Raw genomic sequence first — 19169 nt, 5'->3', positions numbered from 1 at the left:
AATGCATCACAAGAGAAAATACCTTTTTAGCTTCTCTGTTTATTTTGTGTCTCTTTCCTCATTCACTTAATGTTAGCTTAGCCATTGTTATTACTACAATAAAAGAACACAGTAGCAATCCGCCAAATGAAAGCTTCCATAAGTTTTTTTTTTTTTTTCCCTTTTTTATGATTGGGGTTTTGCCAAAATGTATTTTTATGGTAACTGCTCCATTCTCATAAATAATAATAATTTAGAGACCACCGCACAGTTTATTTGCTTCAGAGAAAGACAGCAATCCTAAAGAGACACTAAATGTATAGGCAAGCATACCTTCATGTTTTCACAAGTTTGCAACAAAATAATGAAGTGTTTAAATTTCTGCACAGGCCCGTAAGTTATAATCAAGGTATATTGTTTGTGTTCCTCATGTCCCAAGAAAAGACAAATCTGATTTTTCTTTTTTTTTAATTCTACCATTCTCTTGATGTGGAATCAGTTTAGATCAACTTTGAAAAGGCAAGTGCAGTACATTCTGTCCTTCAGCAGCAAACTCAAATTGAGGGCTCTGTGTTTCCTGCTGTTCAAAATCAGAAGAGGGAAGGGTAAAAGAACACCTCAAAACTTACTGCTCCCCCAAGGTCCTTTATCTCCATGGCATATTGCCACCCTTTTGCAAATCAATGGAAGCCTCCCTACACAAGGAATCTATGGTTTGGTCAAAAGAATAACATCCCAGGGACAAAACTCCAGTGCGGCAGCCATGATGCACACTCCCATCAAGCATTACCAGATTTTCTTATTGAAATTCATCGCAACAGTTAATTCTGGTCAGATTAAATTAAGTATCCTTAATTCCCAACTGTGCTACAACAGACACAAGATTTAGGAGACAGCCACTAGCAGCGTGGCATACATAGAAAATGTTGCTATGAAGAGAGAAAAAAATGAGGACTCCCAAGGATCTAACTACAGGTGGAACATCTCTGATCCAGAACACTCATCTGGCTACATCCGTAGTCTGGCATGATTTTAGTTAGACAGATGCCCACTTATCATGGCTGTGACCAAGTTTCCAGTGATCTCATAATGTTTGTTTATAACCACCAGTCCTGGATCTCCATGTTCTGTGCTATTATTTAGCTGTAATTTACCTTTAAATGTCTTCTAAGAGCCCAGTATGCAGTGAAAGTGTTGGTAGACAATAAAGACCTTCTGTGGTTTGGCAACTTTTCTAGTTCGGCACCTGTCAGGTTCTGAGGTTGCCAAACTAGACAGGTTCAGTCTGTGCTACTCTTCTTTGTTCCAGACTGGGACTACTTTCCTCATATCATTTCTAGGATCATTTCCTTTACTCACTTCCAGTTCCTCAATTCATTTTCTCTGAAAGCACAGCGCTCCAGAATGTGAACCTTGCAGAATTTTCTACGTATTTTTCTATCATTTGTGGTGGAGGATGATATGTTGCCAGAAGCTACAATTGTTTCTTTGGATATATCAGAAAATTTAATATATTTTGTAATTTGACAATAACCTTACTCATGAAAATGTTATTTTTCCAGAAATTAAAATTCAATTTAATACCAATATCTGTGCTACCACTTTTCTTCCCATGTTCAGTAGCCACCAATCTAGAGCTCAAATTATGAATGTATGCAGCAATATTAGCATTAAAATTGCATAATACAAGCTACAGGTGAAAAATAAGTTTTAAAAATAAAACCATTTAACACAAATAGGCTTGGCAAGCCAGTCAACTGACTGGTTAAATAATGTCAAATAAATGAATATTATTTGATCATGGTCAAGTACTGTCAAATATTTCAGAAAGAAATGATTAATGTAGACAATGGCCTATCTTTTGTGTTGCATCCTGGTGCCCATCTTTCATTTTTTAGAACTTCATTTGTTTTTCACATTTTTCTGAGCTATACCTTAGTTAAGTATTTGTCTTTTGTAATTAGGCATCAGCATCTAACACTAAGCCTGTTGAAGGACATAAAGTCTTTTGCTTATTTGTTACCACTCTAACTGTGGCTTTATAATACTTCTGACCAACATTTGGCTGGTCCATCAGCCACTTACTTTTGGACTAGCCAAACACACAATTCTAAATCTATACCATTAACAGAAAACATATGATGGCATTAAATGTAGTTTCTAAAATAGCTTAATGTACTGTTTTTAAAACTTTACTTGTTACTATCTGATTTAATAGATGTCTGGTAGCTTGCTTCTGACAATGTGTCACTGGCACGTAGCTACACATACCATAAACTGGAAGTGACCTTGGGAGGCCATCAAGTCCAGTCTCCTGCCCTCTTGGCAGGACCAATCACCTTTTTTTTTTTTTAAATCTATTTGCCCCTAAGTGGCCTACTCAAGGACAAAGCTTGAAATGCTGGGTTTGGCAGGTCAATGCTCAAACCACTGAGCTATCCCTCCACCAGCTAATATACTCCCTTGCATTATTTAAAAATATTTTGAAGCTATCAGCTTTTGCAGACAAAATGAAGATACACAACCAGGTTTTCATAATTACACATCTTTCAGTTCGTTTTATATTGCATGGCTCCTCTCCAGACCACCACAACTGTGTCCTAAAATTTGCCACATAGGAAAATACATTCTATTAGCTAGAACCCTCAAGACAAAATCATTATAATATTGTTAGTGTAATGGAGCTAAACTGCAAAGATGAATGTGGCCTCAGGAGACTTTGAGCACCATACATATGTAAATATGGGACAGTCAACATATGAGTGTGCATTCCAAGTTGGACATCCAAAAGTTGTTATCGGTAATAGACAAGATTTTCAGTTTTATCCAAAATATAATTGGACTTCTGTTAGAAATTAGAGTTTAGCTGATCAAATATATAAAAGGAGAATTAGCTAAGGATCAACTGTGAAAGGGGCCTGTAAGAGATCATATTTTAGCCAACTGGTTTGTATTTTTCCTACATAAGGAATAATAACAAAGAGCCCCACAGAAGTTATAAATGCCTTCTGGCATCCTTCAGTTAAGATTTTTCTTAGTTTGTCTCTGAATGTAGAACATTATCAGAGTTGATTAAATAACTTTAGAGACAGCAGACTCTCCCTGAAGAATCATTTATGTATGGTTAATGTTTCATCTGAAGCAGAAAGAAAATACCAACAGAATTAAAAAATTAAAAGCTAGTAAAATATAGTTTATTAAATCTCTGAAATAACATATTTCCAGAATTGATCAGCAACATAGAAGTTAAAAGTACTTTCTTATTATAAGCTGTAAACATTCTCCCTTCAAGAGGAGTTGACGGCATTCTATAAAATTAAAATAACATTTTTACTTGTGAAAATTTTCATCCGTTTCTTCCAAATGTAAAAGAATCTCTTCTGCACATTCTACCGAGGGTGCTCCTGTAATTTTTTCCTTCACACTCTGCAGTAATTGTCTGAGCATCGACTGTAACAGAGCTTCATCTTCACAAGAGAAATGAGACATCTGTGTGGAACATATGGAAGTATTGTAACTGTGCATTGCCCTTGTCAGTTTTCTCGATCCTCTTAAAACAAGAGTAAAAATCTGTCAAATATTTTCCCTGCTCTGGCTACAACTGATATGAAGTTATACCCTGACCTTTACCAAAAGTGTAGTATAGACATAAATGCATTCATACTGAGAAAGGATTTAATAAGTTTATTTGCATTTACCAATACCCTATTTCAAAATGGCAAACCACTTTCTTACCTCCTTAATTAAAATTTAAATAGGACATGAATAATCTGAAATAATGATACCTCACCTTTAGTCATTTCAGTGTAAGGCTGTGTGTGGGTAATTACAACTGATTAATTTTGGTTCCAGAGTGTGTGCAGACAAGCCCACGAATACCTTACTTTTCTCAGTCCAAAAAAATCTCTTCTATGTAATATTCTCCCACAACTTCTGCTTTTCAGATCCTCCACCCCAAGCAGAGTTGCAGGCTCTGACCTGGCTGGTGCTCCCAGCTTTCCCTCAACAAGCGCTAAGTGAAACTGACATCAATAACGCAGTGACCTGACCACAGACTCGTCAATGTCACTGAACCGCTGGCGTCCCTTGAAGGGACGTTGCGCTCCTTAACCTGAATTGAAAACACCTTCCAGTCGCGCGGCTGGGAACGCGGCTCCCCCGAGCCGGCTCAGGCTCCGCACCCTCCCCCAGCCGCTCCGACGGGGCGGGGCCGGACGACGTGTTTCTTTTAGCGTTACGGGGGCGGGGGTGAAAATCGCCCACCTACGCGGGACCCCGGGGCAGCCCCAAGGGGCCGGGCCTGGCAGCGGGGCCAGGACCCTCTCTCCGGATCCAGGCCGACCCCGCGCCCCCCGCAAGCGGCGGCCAGAGCCGAAGGCCTCCGCTCACACACACCGCGCCCCCGCCCGGCGTCCTGAGCCAGGCCCGGCAGAGGGGCCGGCCCGGGCGGCGGGGGAGGCACCGGGCCCCGACGCACAGGGGATTCCCCCTCCCCCGCAGCGCCGCGCTCCCGAGGGGCGGGAGTCACCTCGTGCCAACGGCGGGGGCTCCAGCGTTGCCTCTCCCAGATGCGCGCAGGGGCCGCTTGCGCAAGCGCCAGCCCCTAGCAACCAGCCGGGAGCCCGCCGCGCGCTCTCGTGGGCCCCTAGCAACCTCGCGAGAGGCCTGGCTGGAAGGGAGGCGGCGCGACACGTGGGCGCCGGCCGAGTCTCCGCGGGTGGACAGCAGCGATGCAGGGGGCGGGGATTAGCGCTGGGGGTGGGGGTCAGCGTTTGGTGGGGGTCACTGGGATTGAGGGGAAGTCACTGCTGAATGACACAAACCCACCAAACTCTCTCTTCCCAGCCCATCTATCACAGTTTCTAGGGAGCTCCTCCAGCCTTGAGGCCAAGCTGTGGGAAGCTGCAAAACTTGGCCCTTGCAGCAGAAATCGGTGCAATAAAGCGTTTTATCTCTCTCTTACTGTCTCTCTCCTAATCTGGGATCAATTTAGCGACAGCATTGCTGTGCCCATCTGCTTTCAAAAACATCAAGAAGTCCTGTGGCACCTTTAGAGACTAAGATATCTTGGAGCAGAAGATGCATCTGATGAAGCGGGTCTTCGTCCACGAAAGGTGATGCTCCAAAATATGTTAGTCTATACAGTGCCACAGGACTTCTTGTTGTTTTTGAAGATACAGACTAACATGGCTACCTCTCTGATACATCTGCTTTCAGCCACTCGCACGTTGCCAGCTGTTACCGGGAGTCTCCTGATGTGTGTTCTTGGAGAGGGGCTTCCAAAGCTGCATATGAGCCTGTATAATGTCAATTTTTAAACTATTTGTAGTATGATGGGGTTTCTGGTCACAGCTAGAGAAATCAATCCAGAGTATCTTTGCTTAAATCCAGACCATTCACAGCCTCATGCTGTGATTTCCTTCTTACTAAGGCAAATCCAAATGTACCTCTGCCAGCCCCACTGCCCTGCCAGAAGCCACAGAAGCAAACCCACTGACTTCCCAGCTGCTATACCAGCCAGATTAACAGAACCCCAGTTCAGGTGAGCAGTTCTTAAAACCTATTTCACCAACAACACACAGATTCTACTGGGTCCCAAACGGTCCAGCCACAGTCCCTGGTCAATGTACACTTGGATCTTACCCAAAAACAACACACTTGCCCAAATCCTTTAGATCTAAACATCTAAAGGTTTATTTTAAAAAAAACAGGATTAGAGAGAAAAAGCGTTAAAGCAATATTTTACATAAATCAGTTACAGTCCCAAAACAAAAAGCAGTCAAGTAGCACTTTAAAGACTAGCAAAATAGTTTATTAGGTGAGCTTTCGTGGGACAGACCCACTTCTTCAGACCACAGCCAGACCAGACCAGACTCAATATTTAAGGCACAGAGAACCAAAAACAGTAAGCAAGGAGGACAAATCAGAAAAAGATAATCAAAGTGAGCAAATCAGAGAGTGGAGGGGTGGCGGGGGGGGAAGGTCAAGAATTAGATTGAGCCAAGTATGCAGACGAGATCGTCGCAAAGGGGCGCTACTCCCCGCCTTTATCCCTGGGGGCCGGGTCGCTAATCCAGCCCCGGCTGGTGCCCGGTGTTCCGTCCAACACCAGCCCCGCAACCCGGGTGTCCTTTACAGCTTGCTCCCCGGGTCACGGAGGTAGCATGAGAATGGAACAACAAAGTCAGGGCACGGTAATTAATATTTTTCTTATATGTATATTAATTGGCTATACTAATTAGCTATCCTAATACTAACAATACTAACATACTTAACATCACATTGGTATTTACATTTATGTTACATAGGAAAGTCTGGCCTGGGCCTTTAGGCCCAGCCTATACACAGTTAAATTAAAAGTGACATGTCTGGTAGTCTTTATTTAAAGTTGGTGGTCAAGTCCAGTAGTCAGTTTAAGGTAAATGGTCTAGTCTGGTGTTTGGACTAATTAGTGAAGAAGTGGCCAGTGGTCAGTCAGGTTAGTTAGAATGGCGGAGGTGTTGTTACCGCTGAGGACATGGTCCAGGTGGGTATGGCAGGCGAAGGCGTCGGGGCCACAAGATGGCAGAGGCGGAGGGAGTGCTGGTGCCGCTTGGCAGCAGACCCTGGGCTTTGCAGCCAGGTACGCATTACCCTGCCACTAGGGCGGGGCCAGTTCACTACCTGGCCGCTCCACCACAGGGTCCGCTTGCTGCTCCCTCGTCGCAGGTGCTGCGCTATCACTGAGGCTGCAGGCGGCGATGGTACTGTGGTGGCTGGTGGGCGCCGCAGGCGTTCCCTCAGGAGCTCTTCACAAAGCCTTCTGCTCTATGAGCTGGCCTAAGGGTCAGCAGATGTTGCCATAGCAACCGACGCTCCCCTATGCGGCAGCAGCTGTTTTGACAGCTAGCTCCCAGGGCCACAGAATGGTAGGTGGCCCCTGAATTTACAGAACAGTCTTATGAATATGTATGACATGATTATCATATGAGAATTCTGTACCTGTGGTTCTCAACCAGGTCCTCCAGGCCGTGGAAGTTACTAGAAACTCCCACCTGCACCCAATCAGAGGCCTGGATTTTGAACCTGGGGCATGAATTACTCATGAGTTCAGGTGACCGGGGAAACCAACTGACTCAGAATGACCGTTGCAGGGGGCTGCTAAATGGCAGCCTATGTGAATTTAGATTTTTCATGTGCCTGCATGATGTTATACAGCCAAGGGCTTGCTTTCCCTGGCCCACAGGGACGATAATGCCTAAGTGATAAAAATCCCTGACACAAGCAAGATCAAGTCCAAGATGCAGCTGCTAGGTCGTCCTCATAGTTCTCTCTGGTGTGGGGACAAAGACCTTTCTTCTTCCTATCAGGTCCTTGATGGTCAATGGCACCTGACCCAGGTGAGCAGCTGTGGTGAAATACCATTGGTCAATGGTTTTGCCAGCACGCCCCATGCACGTCATGTACATGGCAGTGGAATAGATGTCTGGGAATCTGATTCTGTTCCTCTGCTCAGCCCAGGTCACCTGACCAGTAGGCTGCATTCCATTGACAAGTCCCATGTTTCTGAGATGTGGATTCGGCTGTCTGAACCTTTGTTTATAGTCCATTCATCCTGGCTGGGGTGGAGATCAACCTCCCATTATGAGTCTTAGCACTGAAATATTTTCTAATATAGCTACATAGCTAAAATCTATAACTTTACCTAACAACATGATACAGACATGTGACTAGCATACACAGATTTAGGGCATCCTCAGTTTTGATTAGACACTTCATACACACGCCACCCTCCCCCAGCACACTCTTTGGGGCCAGTAGGAACAATGGACACATAAAATGGCTTCCATATCCTATATAAAACTCCAGTCACATGACACTTTTATGGTCATTTTATTATTTATCTAATTGTAAGTGTTACTGGTATTCTTTTTAAGACCCTGATCCAGCTAATGATTAGGCAAACTCTGAGTCATCAAGGTTCTGTACATATGCGAAGGTTTACTTACATGGAGTCACTTGCAACTTGGGATCCAAATGAGCAATAAGCAGTTACTAATTATCTGTTGTAGGTGATAAAATAAAGTATCAGATTGAAAAATCCATTTCTCCTGTCAAGTGCGGTATAAGAAACTTCCTCAGGTCTGTGTCTGTGACAACTGTCAGCACTTAGAGGAGATTTACAATATTTTTGTTGTTTATATTGCTCGTTTCGGAAAGGCTTGGAGAAAACAGTAAAAGTATCTGAAATCTTGTCAATTTCTGGCTTTCAGTGTGCAATCATCTAAGAAGTTAAATTAGCTTTTGCAGAAGTTAGGAGAATAAAACAAGCTGGGCAGGAGGGAGAGAAAGAAACTAGAAAGAAGACTCTAGAAATGAGGGTAGAGGAAATATAGTTTTGAAGTTGTGACAACTACCAGAGAGCTTAACAGGAAAGGTACAGGCACCTAACCCACCCATCCTTGCCATTTTTAGCAGCTGGAGAAGGGTGCTGGGCTTTGGACCCTGCCGGATTCTCTATATTTTCCATATGGAAAATACTTTAGTATCTACCAGATTTCTGATAGACTTTTAAGCCCTGATAATAATATAAGACTATATTGTTCATTAAAAGTCTGTGAGTGAGTAAGCTTCACAATGTTCAAGATTTTTCTTGAAATGTTGCTATCAAAGGTAAGAGACATGAGGCCTGAGAGCAAGAATTTCCTCCCTGCAAATTCTGAGGATCAGAGGAAAAGCTCTCTTTGGCTATGTCTTTCTAGACTGCAGACTTTTGTCAACAAAACCCAGGTAGTGGCCAGATTACAAAGCGTGTTCTGTTGACAGTAGAGATCTGTCAACAAAAGGTAGATCTGGATGTTCTGGGTCAACAGAAAAGGCCTCCAGGGCACCACACAGGTGCCCCAGAGGACATCCTGTCCACAGCAGTTAGCACTCTATAGCTATGTCTACACTGGTATGCTACATCGAAATAGCTTATTTCGATGTAGCGAAATCGAAATAAGCTATTTTGATGAATAGCGTCTACACATCCTCCAGGGCTGGTGCCGTCGATGTTCAATGTCAACGTTGGACAGCACTACATCGAAGTGGGCGCTGCAGGGGAGCGTCTACATACCAAAGCGGCCCAAATCGAAATAAGGGTGCCAGGAACAGCTGCAGACAGGGTCACAGAGCGGACTAGCACTTCTGGGGCAACAGCAAGCTGCTCCCTTAAAGGGCCCCTCCCAGACACACTCAGCCTGCACAGCACACGGTCTGCAGAGCCACAGGCACGCACACCCCATGGAAGCAGCATGGACCCCCAGCAGCAGCAGCACCAGCAGCAGCCAGAGGCCCACACACCCGCCCCTGGAGCAGCAGTGGTTGCCCTGCTCAGTGCTATGCAGGAGGCAGCTGACCATCTTTTATTTCAGGAAGATGAGCTGTCCTCGGGGAATGAGGAAGCAGCCCCAGACCTTGCTGCCCTCCCAGCCCCACCCCTGCCACACATGCCGCCGGCTGTGGAGATACCCCACGAGCACAGACTAGTGGGAGTGGCTGGTGCTCGGCGAGTGGGACAATGACCACTGGCTCCGGAACTTCAGAATGAGCCAGCAGACATTCCTGGAGCTCTGCCAGTGGCTCACCCCTGCCTTATGGCACCAGGACACCCCCATGCGACGTGCCCTCACTGTAGAGAAACGGGTCAGCATCGCTGTCTGGAAGCTGGCCACTCCAGGCAGCTACCAATCCGTAGGGCAGCAGTTTGGCGTGGGCAAGGCCACCGTCGGGGCTGTCCTCGTGGAGGTAAGAGGACCCAGGAGGAGGGGGGAGAGGCTGTGGGGGGAGCCCAGGGGAGAGACGGGGGGGAGGGGAGGAGCCCGGGGGGGGAGTTCTGGTGGGGAGTGGGGTAGCCCGGGGGGGAGGGCCAGACACACCCTGCACACCCCTCACTGGTGCTCTCTCATGTCTTTCCCCTGCAGGTCATCCACACAATCAATGCCCTGCTCCTCCACAGGCTCGTGCGGCTTGGGGACCCAGATGCTGCCATCGTGGGGTTTGCCAGCCTGGGCTTCCCAAATTGCTTTGGGGCTCTGGATGGGACCCATATCCCCATCCGTGCCCCGGAGCACAGCGGAGGATGCTTCCTCAATAGGAAGGGATACCATTCAGTGGTCCTCCAGGCCTTGGTGGACAGCCAGGGCCTCCTCTTGGACAATTATGTTGGCTGGCCTGGCAGCACCCATGACGCCCAGCTGCTCAGCAACTCAGGCCTGTGCCGCCGGCTGGAGGCAGGGACCTACATCCCCCAGCAGGAGATCCCTGTGGGGGACACCACCATGCCCCTCTGCATCGTTGCAGACGCAGCATACCCCCTCCGGACCTGGCTCATGCACCCTTACACGGGCCATGTCACAGCCAGCCAGAAGCAGTTCAACACGTGCTTGAACCATGCACGCCAGGTGGTTGAGCTCACTTTCGGCCGCCTCAAAGGGCGTTGGAGGTGTCTCCTCACCCGCCTGGTGGAGAGCAAGGGAGAAGCCTTCTTCCAGGGCTGGGCTGTGGAGGCTGACAGAGCCGACATCCAGCCACCCGCTGCCCCCAGTCGCCAGGTCGACCCTGAGGGGATCCAGGTCCGGGAGGCCCTGCGGGCCCATTTTGACCAGGCTGTGGGGTGAACGCTGGCACAGCCAGCTGCAGGTGAGCCACCCACTGCACCCCCCCATCCTCCACAACACTCCCTGCCCCCATGCCCACACCACAGACAACCCTAGAGCATACCCCCCCACACTTCTGTACAATAAAAAAATGGAATTTTTTTAAACCAAACCCTGCAACCCTTTGTATTATTAATAATATGAAAACAGAAGAATAAGGGGGGAACTAGGTACATGGGGGGGCAGTTACAAAACAGGGGTAGAACAAAAACTATTTACACCAACATGGGGGGAATGAGTCCAAAGGAGGGAGCCTTGGGGGGCAACATCCTCGGCCACGCATCCCTATTGTCCTGTGCCTGGTGTTGGGGGGCGCGACCCACATCTCGGCCGGAGGTCTGGGCGAGGCTGCGTGGGGGCTGGGAGAACCGGCAGATACGGCCGGGCGGTGTCCGGAGGCTCATGGTCCCCCTCGGTGGCAGGCCCCAGGATGGCCAATGGTGTAGGGATGGCAGGTGGAGCGGCGGGCGGAGTGGCGGGGGGCGGCCAAGTGCCGCACGATGGCATTGAACGTGCGCATGAAGGCCCCCCAAGCCTCCTGGCGCCAGGCCAGCGCTTGCTTCTGGAGGTGGAGCCGCCGCTCCTCCACCTGCAGGCACCGCTCAGACACCTCCAGCTGACACCAGAGGGTGGCGAGCAGCTGGGGGTCCGTGGACGCCCGCAGATGGCCCCGCCGCTGTCAGGCTCGTCCTGGGGCTGGTCCGTGCTCCGCCGAGGGGCTGGCCTGGTGGGATGGCCCCAGTGGGCTGTCGGGGACGACAGACGCCGCGCCGGTGCTCTCCAGGCGCTCCAATGGTGCAGCTGCGGAACAGAGGGGGGAAGAAGAGTGGACACAGCCGTTAGTCTGGGCCCTGACCCGTGGCCCTTGTCCCACCAACCCTCTGCTGCTGGTTCCCCATCCCCGTCCCCCAGAGATGCTGATGATGATGATGATGGGTGTCCAACCCCCCCCACCCCCCCGGGGGACCCTTGGTTCAACTCCCCCCATCCGCAGGGATGGGGCATGGCGCTGTCCTGCTGGGGGGCAGGGGCTGATGGACTCTTCTGAGGGACATGCCACTGCTGTCCTCGGGGCCATGGTCATCTGGGTGTGTGGAGGGCCCTGGTCATGTCTCTTGTCCCCGCCCCTTAACCCGTGGGTGTGCACCAGGGGAGTACATACCTGACACTCTGCTCCCACGGTCGGGGGACAGCCATCGGGCGGACTCCCTGCTGGAGCTGCGGGAGGGGAGGGTGATCTGGAGCCCCCCCATTGCTGGAGGCCCCCTCCTTCTCCTCCTCCTCCGGTGTCTCAGGGGTGGGCTCCTGGGGGGGCCCCTGGGGTGCAGAGCTGGCCTGCGGGGCAAACTCCGTCTCCGGGGCCTGCTGGGGCTCGTCGGCCGATGTGTCAAGGGTGGCCAGGGGGGAGGAGGTGTACCAGGGGCCCAGGATTTTCCTGAGCTCCCTGTTAAAGGGGCAAGCGGCGGGGGCGGCCCCAGATCGGCTGGCCGTGTCCGGGCCCAGGTGTAACCCTGCCGCAGCTCCTTCACCTTACTCCTGACATGGTCAGGAGTGCGGGCAGGGTGACCTCGGGCAGCCAGGCCCTCGGCCAGCCGAGCGAACGCATCCGCGTTCCGCCTCTTGCTCCCCATTACCTGGAGAACCTCCTCCTCATCCCAGAGCCCCAGCAGGTCCCGGATCTTGGCCTCTGTCCAGGAGAGGCCCCACTGCCTCTTCCCCCGCTGGCTGGCAGGCTGGGAGCCCTGGGTGCCCTTGGGGGGGTGCCCTGTGTGCGCTTGGGGGGCTGGCTGGCTGCCATGGGCTGCAGGATGGTGGCTTGGGGCTGCGGAGGGACGTGCAGGCTGGGCACGTGGCTGTGCTGCTGCCTGCACGAGCTCTCAGCTTCCTGCACAGGAAATAAGGGGGCGGGGAGGTTTAAGGGGCTGCCTCTCTCAACCCCTCAGCTGATGGCTGCCATGGAGGACCCTGCTATTTCGATGTTGCAGGACGCGGATCGTCTACACGTACCCTACTTCGACGTTCAACGTCGAAGTAGGGCGCTATTCCCATCTCCTGATGAGGATAGCGACTTCAACGTCTCGCCGCCTTACATCGACTTCAACTTCGAAATAGCGCTCGCCGCGTGTAGACGCGGCAGGCGCTATTTCGAAGTTGGCACAGCTACTTTGAAATAGCTGGCTAGTGTAGACGCGGCTTATGATTCGTGCCTCCAGGCCTTCATAAAACTGCTGGGAGCCCAGGGAACCTCGTGGCAGGAAGCTGAAAGCCATGCAGCTCTCCCCCACTCCCTCACGGCCGAATCTCTTCTGAGATGGCTGACTGCCAGGCACCCTGCGACCCATCTGGGCCTTCGAGGGAGCAGCCCCAGGTCTCCCAGGATCATCCTTGGGGCTCCAAGAGGCATGCCCATTCCTGGAGCAGGGACAAGATCTAGGCCCTGCTGGACTTGTGAGTAGAAGAGGAGACCCTTCAGGACCCCAGAACCAGGTGCCAGAATGCCAGTATTTACAGATGGATGTCAGAGGCCATGGCAGAATAGGGCCACCCCCACTGTACCCTCGAATAGGTGCATGCCAAGGTCAAGCAGTTGAGATTGCATTGCATCCGGCGGGGGCAGGGAGAATATCACCCCCTGGCCTCAGCCTGGACTCGTGGCTTGATGCCCCTCTTGTTGAGCAGGAGCTGAGAAGGAGAACCAGGCACCAGAGGGCAGCAGCTACAGATGGATTCGGAGACCAGCAGCCTGGTCATTGCCGTTGACCCAGTCCCCAGCAGCCAGGATACGTCCTGGGCCTCCTACAAGCTTGGGGAGGGTTTCTCCAGTGAGTGCTCCCTTTGTCACACATGCCAGGGTGTGGGATGAAGATGCAGACAGGGCGGGCTGTGAGCACCACTCGTCCAGCCTGGGCGGGACCCCGTGTGTGGTCTCAGCACATGGAACCATGTGCATCTGTAGTGTGTGCCACCCGGACCCAACAGATAGCCCCCGGGCACAGGCATTATTCTGCTGCCTGTCTCACAGAAGGCTGGATGAGTGTCAGGGCCTGGAAGGGTTGTGGTGGCTCTCCTAGAACTTGCCACTGTTGGAAGCAGGCCAGCCACAAGGGTGCTGACATGACCCCAGACACAGCAGCAGCTGGCATAGTTCTGGAGGCAGCTCAGAGTCCTTATGTGGCAGGGCCTGCTGTGCAGGCCACATGTGTCTTTGCTCCCAGGACATCCCTATCCCTTGGCCTGAGGAGTGGTGGTCACTGCTGATGGTGGAAGGTATGAATAACTCACCTTTCTCTCCCTCCTTGTGTTCCATACAGCTGGACCTGCACTGGCTGAGGGCCAGGCCACCCCCATGATACCACCAGACCATCCCCAGAGCCACAGAAGGAGGTGGAGGGTGCATGAGGACATAATGCAGCAGCATGTCACCATCTTCAAGGACATAGAGTACACCCTGGCCTACTGCATCCAGGATGATGTGCCATGGAAGTTGCAGGTGTGGGACCAGCTGATGTCCCAGTCTGACTCAGTCACCAGCATATAATGAGACATTCTGACCCAGCCACTCACTGCTCCCCCCATCACCCGCTGCTCCCCCTGACCACCTTACACCTTCCTGCCCTCCTGCAAGGCACCCTGGACCCCTGCCAGCTCACCTGGGCAATAGCCATGTGCCTTTCTCCCCTGCACCCTATGCTTCCTGCTCCCCATGTCCCCAATGTCCCCCACACCTCCTCACCAACCCAATCCAGACCCCACTCCAGCCCTCCTTGTCAATATTTCCTCCTGGTCCCAGCCCCAGGCCAGCCCTGATGGGGGCCCAAATATGCAGTGGGAGGGGGTCCAAAGCTGATGCTTCTTGGCGTCCTCCTCCCCCTCAGGTTCACAGTTCCCACCTCCATGTTTGGAGGCCCCCTACCCCCATCCCAAGACCCACCCCATGTCCAAGTTGAAAGCCCCCCTCACTCCACAGTCTCAGCCACCATCTCCACCACACTTTGTAAATAGGTTGCATGTTAAACTCAATTATGGTTCATGACATGAGTGCTTGCTTTTATTTTGCAGGGGTTGGAGAGAAGTGAAGGGGCAAATGGAGGAGTTATGGTGGGGAAAAGCTAGGGCTGTGGGCCTGGGGCCACCACTGAGCAGGGGCCTGGGGAGGGTTACTCGAGTCCTAGGGAGAAGCTGTTCCTCAGGGCCTCCCAGATTCACACACCATCCCGATAGGTCTGGTGGGTGGCAGCCATACTCGGCTGCTCGTAGACTCGTCCATCACGGCTGGTGGCTGCCCCCCACCCCAGAAGGAAGGCCTCCCTTTTTCCCTCGTGTTGTTCTGGATACAACAAGCTCCCACAAGCTTGGGGATGTTGCACTCTCCCATGTCAAGGCTGGTGAGCAGACACCTGAACTGTGCCTTCAGGTGGCTGAAGGCACATTCAGCCTTCATCTTAGCATGATTTAGGTGCTCATTGAATTGTTCCCTGCTGGGGTCCAGCTGTACGGTATATGGCTTCATCAGCCATGGCATGAAGGGGTAGGCTGCATCCTGCATGATGCATACTGGCATCTGAACATCCCCAGCAGCCAATTCATGGCAGAGGATGAATATGCCTGTCTCCAGCCTCTGGGAAAGGCTCCAATTGCAGAATATGTGGGTGTTTTGCACCCTGCCCACCCACCCAACATAAATGTCCATGAACTGTCCCCAGTGGACAACCAGAGCCTGCAGCACCATGTAGAAATAGCCCTTCCTGTTAATGAACTTGGCTGTGCAATGCTCTAGGTGCAAATTGGGATATGAGTCCCATCAGTGGTTCTGAAACAGTTCAGGAACCCCAGGGAAGTGAATCCAGCCATGACCTGGTCAAGGTATCCCAGACAGATGACCCTCCACAGCAGGATTGTGTTGATGGCCCTCATGACCTGCAGAGGGAGGCAATTCAACTCCCATGACAGGGACTAAGGAAGCAAGTACCTCAGCCCTTTGGGGGTGGGGTGGTGCATGGCCCCTTCTGTCTGCTTCACCTGGCCCTCTGGGAGCTCCTCTGTGAGGCTGCCCCACCTCCCAGCAGAAAGGCTGTGATATGATGGGATGGCACAATCCCCTGGGACGGAACTACCCCCACCATAACTCCACACTTTACATCCTCCAACCCTGTTTCCCAAGGCTACCCCTTAAGCACAATGCTCCATCCCCATGCGGAGACTGCAGCCCAAAAATGCATTACCTCCATGAGGAAGGTCTCAATGGTGGACTTCCCAAACCAAACTGGTTGCCCACTGACAGGTAGCTGTTGTGGGTAGCAAGCTTACAGGAGGCAGTTGTGACCCCACTTCTCCACGGGAAAGGTGGGTTGCAGCTGGGTGTTTCATTTCCAGAGGATGGGAGCGAACCAGGCACAGAGTTCCAAAGAGGTGGCCTTCTGCTTGCAGAAATTTTGGAGCCACTGCTGGTTGTTCCATTGCTCCAGGACCAGCCAGTCCAACCAGTCCAAATTAGTGTTGTGCCTCCAGAGATGCTTGTGCACCATGTGGGGCAGATACAGGTAGGTGTGTAGCTCCTGTAGCCAGGACAAAAGATGACCTCAGGGCTGACCTCGCTGAGGAACAGGAACACTGCCAGAAAGTTCAGTACAAGCCTCAGCATGTCCATGTGGGGCCATTGCAGGCCTGGAGCAGCTCTGGCAGCATGGCACCCAAGGACCAGCTGTATTGCCTACAAATTCAGGGCAAGTACAGTGGGCACTGTGAGAGCTCTACTGTCCCTTCAGGGGTAGGCCAGGCCGCAGTAAGGACAGGGAATGGCTGTGTGGAGGGATCCCTTTAAATGAGTGTCTTTGCAGGGCGCCGGCACCAGCTTCTGGAAGGAAGTGGTGACCTGCCACCCTGGCAGACATGGTTTCCAGTGGTCATTTTGCTGAAAGAGCAGCCAGGTTGTCTGGCCTCTCTCTGTCAGGAAAGCAGATCCCTCTTTCAATGCACCTTGCTGTCTGACCGCGCTCTGTTCACAGGAGGTTTTTTGCAAGATATCGTCTGATACAAATTTCTGTTGACAAAACCCTTCAGTCTAGACATAGCCTTTGAGACTGGAGTATCCTTTTTGGGGTGATAATTGGTCCTCACTAAGGAGGTGCAGAAGATTTCTTCCTTCTATAAAGAGGTTGAATGCTTGGAACAAAATTTCAGAACAGCTTCCTGGATCAGTGATAAGTTTTTGTAAAAGCAGCCATCAGGTTTGGAGAACAGGATGCAACAAAAATAGCTGTTTTCAGGAATGTTTCTCGTACAGTCGTTGGGGCAAAGACACTTCCAGGTTCTCATGGGGCGGCTGAAGAGGGAGTGATGTTTTCTCTCTTCTGCCTTCCACCCACTTGTGTTGGCTTCTTCTCCCTTCTGCTTGTGTTAGTTGAAGGGTAATTCTTTCTTTCTTTCTTTCTTTCTTCACAAAATACCTTGAGCAAAACTCCCTGTACAATGTATATGGTAAAATCACAGGTTGTGAACACATCTTCGTATTTCATCAATAAAATTCATATGTGTGATTTGACTTGGTGGCTGTCAGCTCTTGGTTGGTACTCAGCATTGAAATAAACAGATCTGAAGTTAAACTGTTGTAACTGCAGTAGACAAGCTCTAAGATACATCTTCCTTGAAGTGGCAATGGAAAACACAGACTAAGCTATCTATGGCAAGCTTCCCCTTTGAAGCAAACCAAACCACACCAAACCAAGTTGTGTTTTTGCATTCACCAGGAGGTCTCTTTGGCTGTGACCACACTAGCCCCTCCTTTTTGAGGGGCTATGGTATTGTGGCACTTTGGAATATGCTAATGAGGCACTTCCAGGAATATGCAGCACCTCATTAGCATAATGGCGGCCACACATGCTTCAAAACTGCCCGTTTTGAAACGCGCACTGCCCATGTAGCCAGGAGCCTTTCAAAACAACCAGATGGGAAGAAGGGGCTTTTAAAATCAGGGGGCCATTTCAAAAAGCCCCTGGCTACACAGGCAGCATGTATTTCGAAACCGGCAGTTTCAAAGCGCGCATGGCCACCACTGCATTTTCATGGAAGTGCCTCATAAACATATTCCAAACTGCCATATTACCATAGCCTCTCCGAAAGCAGGGACTAGTGTGGCCACAGCCCTTGTGTTTGCTTTAACACAGAGTCTTTGGATATAATTACATTACTACAAATGTCTAGGAATTTTCGCAAGATTTCAGGTAAAGGCAAAATAAATGTTACCAGAGAAAGGCAACAGCAGATGGAAAAACTGTGGTACGTGAAAGGGAGAATTCCCTTTGGAGTTGTTTTAAAGCAGTCTTTTCCCATAAATACATAAATCCCTTTACTTCATGGATGAATATCCATGACATCATAGCAGAATTTTTGGAAGCCTACAGTGCTAATTTTGAGCAATCAGCAGCTCACCTTTTGGTGATCTAGGGCACACCATCTAGCGTCTCCTTTCAGACTGTCCCTTGCTATGAGAACCCATCATTTCCTTCCATGCTAACTTTCTCAATGTTATTTTCCTTTCTATGCCTAATGTAACCAAAGTACATATGTTTGTATCTGTTGATTTCCATGTTCATGGTATGCTTCTTTTCAATATAATTTCTCGTATAGGCAGTCACCCTTTTTTCCACCCAGATTATACATAAAAGTCTTCACCAGCACTGCTTTTCAAAAGCTTCAGTTTTCTTCTTGTCAGAAGCATTAACTTCCCATGATTCATATCCATAAATTACTATGGAAAAAAATAAAAACTTTCCAGCAGTCACACTTTCATACATTAGGAGATGCTAAAGTTTTTTTCCACATTTTCTTTAAGGAGGCCATATTAGATCAAGCCATCCCTACTTATCCTCTGATTTCTTTGAAACAGCCTCTTTGGCTGGATATAGATGACTCCAGATATTGTAATAAACTACCTTATTTTACAATATTTTTATTCTGTTTTCTAGTTGGCCATCAAAATAATCTGTTTATTTCTAAATGTGGGTATCAGTCTCAGTATTCAAAGGTTTCAGGCAACATTATTAGGTCACTTATTTGTACTTCTCTGTTTTTTCCCATTCATTGAATTATTGAAGTACTTAGTCATGTTTTTTGCTGCCTGCTTATTGATTTGGTTTAAGCTGTTCTTACCATTGCATTACAAAGCAGGTAAGAATGAAGAATTAACAACCTTTATCACTGTTACAATGGGTAATGGTCAGATCCAAGATTAAAACACAAAACTTTCTTGAGCCAATTTTCTTAGGGATTAGCTCTTAATAACATCACACATCAAGTCTTTCACACCATACAGTACAGAGAATAAAGTCTGCACTTAAATAATGAATAACAAACTCTATGAGTTAATAGCCAAATAAGTCTCAGTAACAGTAGTACATGTCTGGATGGCCAAGCAAAGATTTAATGGACAAATTCATCTTTACCATAACCTCAGGAGAGGCAAGAACCTAGTTCTGGGTATATCATTTTTTTCAATATGGTTTTAGGCAAATA

The 19169-nt window shown here is 49.6% G+C and overlaps 1 protein-coding gene across 8 annotated transcripts in view; it reads right to left on the bottom strand.

Moving 5' to 3' along the window:
* TBC1D32 (TBC1 domain family member 32) overlaps positions 1 to 4596 on the bottom strand; it is a 197642-nt gene extending 193046 nt beyond the window's left edge. For 4 of the 8 annotated variants that reach the window (XM_074990659.1, XM_074990660.1, XM_074990654.1 and 1 more), the window contains exons 1-2: positions 4508 to 4539; positions 3314 to 3529 (exon numbers count right to left, since the gene is read on the bottom strand). In XM_074990659.1, coding sequence (XP_074846760.1) covers positions 3314 to 3504 — 191 coding nt within the window. In that variant the 5' untranslated portion in view covers positions 3505 to 3529; positions 4508 to 4539. The other 4 variants (XM_074990655.1, XM_074990657.1, XM_074990658.1 and 1 more) reach the window with 4 other exon arrangements.
* Between the last annotated feature and the right edge of the window lie 14573 nt (positions 4597 to 19169).

This window comes from Carettochelys insculpta, chromosome 3, assembly GCF_033958435.1.
Source record: "Carettochelys insculpta isolate YL-2023 chromosome 3, ASM3395843v1, whole genome shotgun sequence".
In the NCBI taxonomy this organism is placed as follows: domain Eukaryota; kingdom Metazoa; phylum Chordata; order Testudines; family Carettochelyidae; genus Carettochelys; species Carettochelys insculpta.
The sequence above is the reverse complement of the archived record's forward strand: the minus strand, read 5'-3'. Positions and strand labels throughout refer to the sequence as shown.